The following is a 12185-nucleotide window of genomic DNA, read 5'->3' on the forward strand; positions in this document are numbered from 1 at the left end:
AACTCTCTTATTCTAACAGCTGTGACGGTCTCAGCGGTAAGATCGCTTTGTGCAACGGGGCCCTGATGTTTATAAGTAAGATGACCCGCTTGCACAAAGCGATCTTAACGCTCAGTGATCTTCAACACCCATACTCTCATATAGACTAGAGATAGCTAAGAGCACTTTGTGCAAGCTGGCCCTGAACTCTTCACAAGTTCACATGAGTGGGAGAGCGAGCAGGAAGCTACAGTTCATCAGGTATGATCGGTTGAAAGATTGCGTCTGATGTTGTAATAGCAGTGACGGCGATGAGAGATGCAGCCGTTTGTCTTAATGAAGGCGGTTGGCTCTTCCGGGCATTTGTACCCAAACCTGATTCTTTAATGGACAACCGCTATCTATCTGCAATATGCCACCAAGACTTCTATTACATTTTAGGGAACTGTTCACTGAAGAGTATTCAGCTGGTTACCGTTACATTTCGCTGATGTATTCACTGGAATGGTATTGCACGTGGAATGAATAAGTGTCCGGCCGAATGGACACTAGTTATGATACAGTGAAGGAGGAGAAAGGTTAATAAAACTAGCCTGTAGTCTCGTACGTTAATACATCTCAAAGTTGATGGACATTATCGGTGGATATGTTCATCAACGTCAACACAAAAGATATCACCCTTTGACTGGAAAAATAAGATATTTGATTACTCCTGATGCAGGCGCCATTTGGGATTGGGTCTCTATAAAACATGTCCTGTAATCGTTTTGTGTTCCATCCATGGAAGCCCCTGAAAGTTTGCAGGCCGTAAAATGGCACAGCTGATGCCAAGACGGCATAACCCATGGAAGCCATAAGCCACGGAAAGACTAGGCGTCAAATACCTCCAACAAGCAGAGGTTCAGTTGGTTACATGTCATCGCATCCCAACTGCGTAGATCGATGCTCATGCTGTTGATCACATGCTTGTCTGGTCCAGATTCGATTATTTACAGACCGCCAGCATACACCTGGAATATTGCTGGGTGTGGCGTTAAACAACCAACCAACCAAGGTGGGGAATCGAACAGGGCCTCTTCTCTTTTTAATACCCAGGCTACACAAAACTCTCGATTAAGTGGATTAGAGCGATTGCAGCGGATCCTTTGAACTTGGCTCTGCGTTCCGTTTGGAGATGAACAGTCGGCACTTGGTTAAAATTCTTCAAACGGAATAAGAAAAATGTGACTTGTCAGCATTTCAGACTATCTAAGTGTCAAATTCCATCGTGGAAATATTTCTTAGAATGTAAATTCGCTCGGTTAACAATGGTTAAAACACGATACAACCAAACTACACACATGTAAGTACGAGGCCAGCCCCCTCACATAGTCATCTATTGCGTGTCGCGTAAGACCGCCTCCGTGGTGTAGTGGTTAGAGCGTCCGCCCGGAGTGCGGAAGGTCGCGGGTTCGATCCCCGACCGCGTCATATCAAAAGACGTTAAAATATGGTACTTGTTGGTCCCTGCCTGGCGCTCGGCATTGATGGGTACATCAAGGACTGGTCGGCTCGGAGTCAGTATAATGTGTCTGAGTGGGGTATTCATGCTTCACTGCGGCATGGTATCTCAGTGGGCTAGCACTATAAAACCAGCTTAAGTCTGGGCTAGTACAAGCAGCCGCACATACACACGCATGCACGTCGTCATATGAGCGAAATATTCTCAAGCACGACGTTAAACCCAATTCCACCACAACCACCACCTGTCGCGTAAATATTCACATGCTCATAAGAGTTACTTCCCTTTATAAAACGTGCGCGTTTGTGACACTTTTGAGGATGAACGCAACCTATTTCACAACAGAAGCGTGTATGTTGTCCCGTTGATTTCTTTTAGCAGTACTGTATTGTCTTTGCTAAAAGCACAGGGAATTAACAGGGAAATATTAATGGGTAAAGGTTAATGTCACGAGGTTAAAACGAGTTCGTTAGGGGCCAAGTTTAAGTCAGTGAGTGAGTATGGTTTTACGCCGCTTTTAGCAATATACCAGCAATATCACGGCGGGGGACACCAGAAATGGGCTTCACACATTGTACCCATGTGGGGAGTGGAACCCGGGTCTTCAGCGTGACGAGTGAACGCTTTAATCATTAAGGTACCCCGCCGCCCCGCCCGGTTTAAAAACGTTCAATGCACATATTCCTGCCCATCCTCGATAATCTCCAGGGTATACGTTACAGTAAATCTCCACTATACCCTGGATGCATCTATGGCTCGGCCCCATGATTTTATTTACCTCCCTTGGCTGGCTCCGCATTCTCACAGTAGCCAATCAGCTAAGCCGCCGTTACAATTATGTTGCCAAGTTTGGTAGGTTACATAAAAGAAGCGAAAGTGGGTTGTGATTGGTACGCTCAACTTCCCAGCCCAGACACCTGATTGGATAAAAAGCCAGCCAAGGGAGGTAATAAACTCATGGGGCCGAGCCGTAGATGCATAAATGTTGCAGAGGTACTCTGAAAGAGGTAGCAAGAGTTCTTGCATATATTTTTTAAGGTTTCAGACCTGTCAATTTGCCTGTATGCTTGCTCCCCAAATCTGAGTGGCATTGCGACCACTATCTTTGTTGACACTGGCAAGCTCGGTTGTAACGGCGGCTTAGCTGATTGGCTATTGTGAGAATGCGGGGCCAGCCAAGGGAGGTAAGAAAATCATGGGGCCGAGGGGCTAGATGTATCCATGGCATAGTGGAGACGTATCGTAACGTATACCCTGGAGATTATCGAGGATGATCCATGTCAAATTATGCATTCATCTCAGGCCAATACACTAGCTTAACCAAGAGGCAGGAGGAACAAAATCGGTTATTTTAATTTCGAGCCCGAATTTCTGTGAAACATTTGTACTGCTAACTTCACTCACTAGGTGTGACTTTACACACAGGAACTATAGAGTGCACCTTCTCCATGTTTAAACATTTGTGCCACAACCATTTTATTTTATTTTTTACATTTAAGGTAAAATCTATAAATATGATTAGGAGAATATGTTTCCAAATTCGGTCATGGAATTTCTCAAGGTTAATTCAATTCCATGATTGTACGTGACAGTTTCACGCACTGACTTGCACGATCCGTCCACATGAGTACACTTGTCACAGATTCTTCACGTTATCATGACAGCTGCAGTGAAGGAGAGACAAGGTCATAATGTCATGTCAGCGTGACCCGAAACTCCATGGACAACGTGTGTACAATGTTCTACATTGTGACGTAACAATGAACAGCCTGACTTCTCGAGTCCGCGGTTGGTATATATAGACAGCTGTGGATTATCTGTCAGTACTGTACTCGCTATCTGCAAACGCTCTGAGCACACGCACACACACACACACACACACACACACACACACACACACAGAGAGAGAGAGTGAAATATATATATATATATATATATATATATATATATATAGAGAGAGAGAGAGAGAGAGAGAGAGAGAGAGAGAGAGAGAGAGAGAGAGAGAGAGAGAGAGAGAGAGAGAGCGAGAGACAGAGACAGAGACAGAGTGTGTGTGTGAGAGAATGTGAGAGTGTGTGAGGGAGAGGTGAGAGTGAGAGGGTGTGTGTGAGAAAGGTACAGAGAGAGGGGGGAGGGAGGGAGAGAGATAGAGAGAGAGAAAGATGAGCGAATATCAGCTTTTCCTGTAAAATGGACGGAAGAGTGCAAAATTATATTCATCTTCTATTGCCAACAAACCACAAGCATTAATCCCAGTTTTATATGATCCGCTGACTGAAAAGTTGTACTTGTATAGATTAAATGGTAGCCAATTGAATATATTTGTGGCCAGGGATGGGTGTTTGGTCCCTTAGTTCGGAGACGTGCTCACTCAGACCTTTTTGTGACTAATTTTGGTAAAGGATATTCCCCAAACCTGAATGCTGAATATAATTAAATTGCCAAACATGTTTTTACAAGTTGTCTTTTTGAGTAATTTTCAGTCGGTGATTCTGGAGCAAAAAAACGTGTTTGTATTTTTGCATGACATTTCAATGTTGTGAATTTGACAGAAATTGATCTATTTACGCGACTAAAAAGGAGCTTGGGGAAGTTCGTGTCGACTCTGCTGTTTTTCACTCTTTCTTCTGAGCACGTGTTTGGTACATGCTTTGGGATAACAGTGTTTTTGCTTTCCTAATGTACTTCTTACAGTGTTTTTCAACATAGTTCCCGGGGCAGAATATATTTTATATAGATACTCGAGTTCCAGTTATCACGAAGTGTAACTCCAGGACATGTTACTGCTTGGCAGTAACTTTCCAGAGTGTTAACCGTTATTGTAGAGGTACATATATTGTTAGGCTTTCGTGACCAAGAGGTCAGTATGAGGTCAATATGAATAAATAACTAAGTAGTGGTGTGTGGTCCTGTGCATAGAACTCAGGTCACCAATCTGATGAAGTTAAGCAATGCTCGTCACAGAGAGTCCTTGGTCGGGTGACCGTGTTCGGCATCTTGACTCCTGAGAGTTTCGAGGACTTCTGTAGTGCCCCACAACTAAGCAGACGTGTGGTCTCGCCTTAGGCAAGTGAGTTTGTTCAAAGTTGTCTTAGTTCACAAAGTAGTGAATGGGTACCCGATAAGTCATATGACTGTTAACCTTCTAGCGCTTTATAAATATGCATGATTTTTTATAGCTGTGAATGCCTCTCAGTCCGACTGTATATGATTTGGGCGGTGGGGTAGCCCAGTGGTTAATGCGTTGGTTTGTCACGCCGAAGACCCGGGTTCGATTCCCCACATGGGTACAGTATGTGAAACCCATTTCTGGTGTCCCCCGCCGTGATATTGCTGGAATATTGCTAAAAGCGGCATAAAACCATACCCACTCACTGTACATGATTTACTTGATAACGGTGTTAGAGCATACACCGAAACGTCGCTTCCAAATGTAACAAAGATGTTGTTCATCCGTACATCTTCTGCTTCCAGGCGGAATACTGTTTGAGTCACAGTCAGCAATAAGTCAACACGAAGGACGACATAGGAAGATAATAATAAGTCACCCACCAACACATACACACAGCTTCTCCGAAGATACTAAGTCCAACGAGAATGTATATTTTACTACTGCTTCAACTGATAATTCTAACGGTCGTATGGAGTATATCGCATGCTATAAATTCCAAACGTTATTGCAAAATGTATTTGAGCAAAAAAGAACATACAATAAGAAAACGTTTAGTTCATTTCATTTATTCCAATGCGACAAACGTTACGCATTTTAAATGGAAGTGGATTAATTGATAATTCATCCTGGATTATCAGGGTATTATATCCCCATTCTGTACTGCCTTTGATTCTATAAATAGAAAACTTCTCTGGTATACACTATTAAAGAATGATATTCATGGCCGAAGTTTTAATGTGCTAAAGAATATGTACTCCAAAATAATGTCTGCTGTCCGAATAACAAACTCCTCAATCTCTGAATACTTTGACTGTCTTAGCGGAGTTAGACAAGGGTGTGTCTTGAGCCCCTTTTTGTTCACGATGTTTATATCAGAGTAACAGGTAATGCTAGAAAACGCGGAAATTTGAGGAATATTTGTTAGATCTGAATTTTTAGAAATATTACTTTTGCTTTATGCTGACGATTTATGTATTTTCGATGACTCTGTTATTGGACTGCAAAGAAACGTTGACATTCTAAACGACTACTGTACAACGTGGGGATTACAAGTTAACATGGATAAAACAGAAATATTGGTTTTTCGAAACGGAGGTAGATTACATCACTATGAAAAATGGTTTCTTCAAGGAGCACAAAACTTCTACATACCACAACTATCTTGGAATACTTTTCTCTACACGTCTGTCATGGACTAAATGTACAGAGACACTATCGACCAAAGCAAACAAGGCATTATTTTCTATTAAGAAGTTAATCTACATGTATCCAAATATTCCAGTTAATATTATTTTTAAGCTCTTTGATACCAAAGTGAAGCCAATTTTACTTTATGGTGTAGACGTGTGGGGTTATCAAGAACGACAGTTAATTAACAAATTTCATACAAATTTCTGTAAATATGTTCTTGGCGTAGGTAAACATGTTTCTAGCAATGCTATATAAGAAGATTGTGGTAGATATTGTATAAGTGTTGATTATTATGTTAAATGTGTACGTTACTGGTGTATATTACTTCATATGTCTGAAGACAGGTATCCTAAACAATGTTATATTTTGATGAAAAATCTCGACTCAGCTGGTAGATATACTTTGGTATGATATGTAAAAAGTTTGTTAAACATCAACGGGTTTGGATTTGTGTGGTTTAGTCATGATGTTGGCAATATTAATCATTTTATATCGATGTTCAAACAGAGGCTTATTGATGTAAAGGGGCAAAGCATATTGAGTAGAATTAATGAATCATCGCATTAAGCTTACTACAAGACCATTAAATCTTTATTAGATGTAGAGTTTTATGTTTCAAATGTACATTTTAAAGACTATAGACGATATTTATGCTTACTTAGACTTCATCACCTACCCCTTCTTTGTAATGTAAGACGAAAAGATGATAGTTATGCCTCAACAATATGTAACATGTGTAACAATAATATATCAGAGGATGAATTACATTTTCTTTTTGTCTGTGATGCATATGTTATGTTACGTAGTGTATATCTACCAAATTTTGATCAATGTCCAACTAACATTAAGTTTAAAAAATTAATGCAATGTAATGATACCAGTATTCTTCTAAAAACTGTGCAGTTTATTAAGAATGCCCTCGTGATCAGATCAAATGTGTGTAAATAATGTGTAACCTTGTATATTGCCTTGTCTAAAATGATATTTTGTATCCTATGATTGTACATGGGCGGTGGGGTAGCCTAATGGTTAAAGCGTTCGCTCGTCACGCCGAAGACCCGGGTTCGATTCCCCACATGGGTGAATATGTGAAGCCCATTTCTGGTGTCCCCCGCCGTGATATTGCTGGAATATTGCTAAAAGCGGCGTAAAACCCAACTCTCTCATTCACTCACTATGATTGTACATGGGCCGATGGCCTACTTACAGAAATAAATTCATGTCATGTCTGCAATGCGTGAGTGAATCAGTGAGAATAGTTTTACGCCGCTTTTAGCAATATTCCAGCTATACGGGTGACATCAGAAACGGGCTTCACATATTGTACCCATCTGGTGAATCGAACCCGGGTCTTCGGCGTGACGAGCGAACGCTTTAACCACTAGGCTACCCCACCGCCCCCATTAAACTTTTAAATACAGAACTTCAGTCACTTCCTCTGCTTCAATGATGATGACACTAGAAATATCCGTGCAATCGATTGACAATTATGCGATTGTCCTAGCGACGTCCGTCACTTCCAAAACGATAATAAATTGATACAGTAAACAACGTATAACATTTCATTTGTAAATTGCCATAATCTATACACAAGCTATTATTGACAACTGTACACAAATGATTGGTTTATCACAGAAGATTCCGATTAAGAACCACATGGCTGTGATTAATAAACTTGAGATTCAGTAGACCGGGTAATTTAGGTCCAGTCGGGGAACATTACATGATTTTGTTGTCTCTTTTATCATCTCATTGTTGACAACAGTTTTGTAATAGGTTAAATAATTTGAGTGTCACAACTGCGCAAATGTTTTGTATGATATGATAGTCACTTGAGTCACATACTATTGAATTAAGTTCGAATATGAACTTATCACAATAATGGCCACGATATATGATGAGCCCATAGTGAAGAATCATATGAGGTTTATAAATGCATAACCATTTTTTGAAGAACAAAAATCTTCAGTTCTTGCTAGGCGTACTGCTAATGTTTTACCTTTTCCAACATTAATATTCATGCTCAACGGTTTATAAAACCGGGGCGGTGGGGTAGCCTAGTGGTTAAAGCGTTGGCTCGTCACGCCGAAGACCCGGGTTCGATTCCCCACATGGGCACAATGTGTTAAGCCCATTTCTAGTGTCCCCCGCCGTGATATTGCTGGAATATTGCTAAAAGCGGCGTAAAACTAAACTCAGTCAGTCAGTTTAGAAAACTACTACTAGTGTATATTCAGCGACGACCATACTCGTCCTCGTCTGAAGAAAACAGGGGATCAGACAGTGAAGCATCTGTCTCCGAGTCTGAATATTCGCCAGACCGAAAAATATCGGTAGTGACATAGTCATGCTTTGAGTGATCTCCCCCTTGTCGACGGTTTTGATTGGTCAGAGTCAGATTCTTCGAGGTCTGATCCTGTTTTCTGGTATTGGTAATGGTAGTCCTCATCGTCAGAACTAGAAGTGTAGCTGCCATCTGAACTGGAGCTGGAGCTGTCCGTTGACTCGCTGATATCCACAGTGGACGATACCTTCAGTGTTTCTTTGAAACTTAATAACATTCGACTAGCGCGTCTTTCTTCCCTCCTTTGTGCTTGTCTTTCTTTCCTTTCAAGTGCATCCTTCTTCTTTCTTTCAATTTCTTCCTCATCCTCACTTGAATCCATCTCCTCGCTGACGTCACTGAGGTCGCCGTAGTCCACGGGGTTCATGCATGCCGTGCACATGTTCTGGAGGTCGTCGAAGCAGTTGATGCAGTACACGGCTTCGCAGCCACTGCTGACGCAATCCAGGAAATTTTCCTCATCATTTTTCTTTCCTTCCTTACCACACAACAGACACATCTTCCGTTCATATCCTAGAAACTTCAACAGCTTCCTAAATAGCGGATACTGAGCTGCCAGTCGGGACCGGAAGCTCGCCTTCTGAACATCCTGGTCCTGCATGTACTTCCGCCGTATTTGCCGCCGGGCAAATTTGAGGAAACCACCCCTGGTTTTGAGGATATGATTGTACAACCACACTGCCCTCTGTTCCTCCCGACCTGGGTGGTAGCACGCGGCAATCACGTGACGCAGGCGCAAGGCGTATGCTTCAGACACTGACAGGAAGAAACACACTCCGTATATTATCGCGACAATTTCATAGATGGCAAAGTTCGGCACCGCCGGATTTGGCAGACAGTGGGAGGTGTCCACATCAAGGTAAACGTCGGACACGGGGTCAAGGACGGATATCAAAGCTCGGTACATGTCCGCCATAGCCCCCTCTCCCTGCACGTGTAACTTGGTGTGTGGTGGAATTGCCGAGTTGGTCTTGACCTCGAAGTGGGTTCTGATGAGAGACAGGACCCAGTACAAACCGTAGTCGCACATTAGGTAGTAGCAACCGTGACTTGCAGCAAATGTCCAGAACACGATACCTTTTGCCATCTTCATCTTCTCCGACCTGAGAAGTCTGGGAGAAGAAGCACGACCGTATTTCGTATTCTCATCTGGCATTAAAGGGAAGATGGTCTCTCGTCCCAACTCCTGACGCCGCTCGTCAATTCGATGAACATGCGCAGTGATGAATACGTTGTCAAAATGGCTTTTGTGGATGTATTTATATCTGAAAAGAAACAAATGTTTCGTTAATAGCACCTAAAGTTGAAACATGAAAACAACAGATGTGCTCAGATGATACACGCAGGGAATTGTCCGGATTAACAAATGTTCTTCCTATATGTAGGGGCGGTGGGGTAGCCTAGTGGTTAAAGCGTTGGCTCGTCACGCCGAAGACCCGGGTTCGATTCCCCACATGGGCACAATGTGTGAAGCCCATTTCTGGTGTCCCCCGCCGTGAATTAGCTGGAATATTGCTAACAGCGGCGTAAAACTAAACTCAGTCAGTCAGTCCTATATGTAGACCTTCCCATCAGGAATCGTCCAGACAGAGGGGTTTCGGTACTTGAGGGGTTTCACTTTATAAGATTTACTTCGTTGTGGCCAAATTTGTATGCAAAGTAAATTTACATTGTTCAAACCGTGCACGCATTCTATTGATTGGGTCGGTCAGGTTAACAAGCTCCGTATTGTTTCTGGTATAAATTTATAGGCAGGTTTGTTTAAGTCGGAAAACATTAAATGCAAAATGTAGAAACTTAGTACTGCTGAATAGTACTGTTAAAGTAGCACACAGTAACTCATAAACTGGATCAATCATTATCTAACAAGTGAAAATGTTTACTCTGTATGATTTTTGAGGTTGCATGGTATCGTTTTCTAGTACAAAGATGAAGAAATTAGTGTGGTTTTACGTCACTTTTACCAATATTCTAGCTATATCAGGTCCTAGGGACACCAGAGACCGGTTTAAAGTATTGGAGTATAGGACCTAGGAGGAGCAAATGCTAACACAAAGCGGAAGATACTTTTTAGAATTCAAGTATATCTTTGGCCCTGAGCGGGCAAAACTGTAGAGAATTCAAAAAGAAAATATCGAGAATTCGAAAAACGATCAAAGCAGCCCGAGTCACACGAATCCGAATCCGAATCCGAATCAGACTACCTAAAAATATTTAAGTCGGCTCTTGATTGATTTAAGATAATCATACCTGTACATAACTGCTTTGATAACCACAAATGTGACCATGAACGTCATGACGTGGTCGGCGACGTTGATGAGATCAACGAGACGATTTAACGTTCCTTTGATTTCCTCCATGATTTCTTCCTTGATCTGCTCATAGCTCTTGGACTGATTCATATGTAGGCTGTAGTGGTAGTCGATCGTGATGTTAAAGTAGAACATGTCGTGGATGCTGTCTAAGATCTTCGTGACGGGCTTCCCGATAGTTCGTCCCACGTGATGCGCGATCTCTGACGTCACAAGACAAAACAGTTCACCTGCACGTGCAATATGACACACATTCGCCACCCAATCCACAACTTCGCAAATGAATTTAAACACACCAAGTCTATTTCGACAGTCTTGTATAGCCTCGTCAAATGACTTCCTACACCTGCGATATGGGGCACCCATGTTGTGGTTGCAGATACTGACAATAGACTTCAGCCAGTCTAGGACTCTTCCAATAGCTTCGCCTATTTCCTGAATAGCTCGTTTTAAAGCCAGAAATGCTTGTCGAATAGTCTCGGCAAATCGTCTTATCGCACGGAGCATGTCTCTGATACCGTCTATGAGAGCCGCGACAGGTGACATAGCCTCTTCTAGAAGCTTTCTAGTTTCATTTAGTGCCAAACTTTGCCCACAGGTGGCGCTCTCGGACATGACGAGAATGTTGTGGTTGAAGTTGGTGACGGGGTGGTTGAGTATGAGGATGGTAGCGTACATAAGGAGGAAGGAGCGGCCTCTACTTGAACAAAACGAGGGAAGCATCAACAGAACAACGCAGCGAAACGTCTCCGAGAATGCCAGACCGAGGCTAAGCACCAGACCGAGGCTGGATGATATGATCGTAGATGTCAGCAAGGGAAGATTCATCTGCAGGGCCATCAGTAAGTACACCAGAAACGACATCGCGATGCCACTAAAGAATCCGAGGAAATTCTTCAGACATTCATTTTCGTAGGTATCTGCTGTAAACATCCGCCCGCAGCACGACACTGGGATTTTCTTTAACCTTGGGCGTGACGGTTTAATGCAACACGGGCAAAATGCCTTACAGCACATTTGTTTTAATCCGCGCATGCAGCTTATGTAACAGTCCTCATACCATGGTCGGATTGGTGGAAGTCCCGCCATTGCCCGAAGAGCGTTCTCTTTAGCTCGAGCCAGTCTTCCGAGAGCGGCCTTCACCTTGAAGGCCTGGATTATCTTCATCGCTTGCGCCATTTTCGCCTTCTTTACTCTTCGCCTTCCTTTTTAAATAGATTAACGCAAAACATATTTGAATACTGCATTTGTGTCAACGTAGGCTTGAACGTTTAGCTACATTCCTGAATGTGACGTCATGATTCTCGTATGACGTCACCATGACGTCACCTATTGTATTGTAACGATGACGTCATGGAATGATGATGACGAATCGCACTATGTTTACATCAACACTGACGCGTCTTGTTCATGATTCTGAAAATGGATAGTACGGTCTGTGGTAGCACGGATTTACTATCTCTTTTTTAAAGGGGTGGTGGGGTAGCCTAATAGTTAAAGCGTCCGTTCGTCACGCTGAAGACCCGGGTTCGATTCCCCACATGGGTACAAAGTCCGTTTCTGGTGTCCTCGCCGCAATATTGCTGGAATATTTCTAAAAGCGGCGTAAAAAAATTTGGCAGTGATGAAGAAACTGATTTTCTCTCTCATTTCTTGCAAAGTTTTGCCAAGGACGTATATACGTTT

The 12185-nt window shown here is 42.6% G+C and overlaps 1 protein-coding gene across 1 annotated transcript; it reads right to left on the reverse strand.

The window, feature by feature from the left end:
* Positions 1–8055: 8055 nt before the first annotated feature.
* LOC124262178 (DC-STAMP domain-containing protein 2-like) lies at positions 8056–11768 on the reverse strand. Its single transcript, XM_046696631.1, has 2 exons — positions 10438–11768; positions 8056–9452 (listed from the first exon to the last, which is right to left on the reverse strand). The coding sequence occupies exons 1-2, from the start codon at positions 11676–11678 to the stop codon at positions 8189–8191; spliced, it is 2505 nt and encodes an 834-aa protein (XP_046552587.1). The 5' UTR covers positions 11679–11768; the 3' UTR covers positions 8056–8188.
* Between the last annotated feature and the right edge of the window lie 417 nt (positions 11769–12185).

Source organism: Haliotis rubra, unplaced genomic scaffold (assembly GCF_003918875.1).
Source record: "Haliotis rubra isolate DU_JTF1 unplaced genomic scaffold, ASM391887v1 Scf825, whole genome shotgun sequence".
NCBI lineage: Eukaryota > Metazoa > Mollusca > Gastropoda > Lepetellida > Haliotidae > Haliotis > Haliotis rubra.

What these genes read in the sequence shown, in the direction of transcription:
- LOC124262178 (XM_046696631.1), bottom strand. Translation starts at nt 11,678, where the DNA reads ATGGCGCAAGCGATGAAGATAATCCAGGCCTTCAAGGTGAAGGCCGCT. An exon ending in ATCAAAGCAGTTATGTACAG is followed by an intron (nt 9,453 to 10,437) that starts GTATGATTATCT and finishes GTTTCTTTTCAG; the next exon opens with ATATAAATACATCCACAAAA.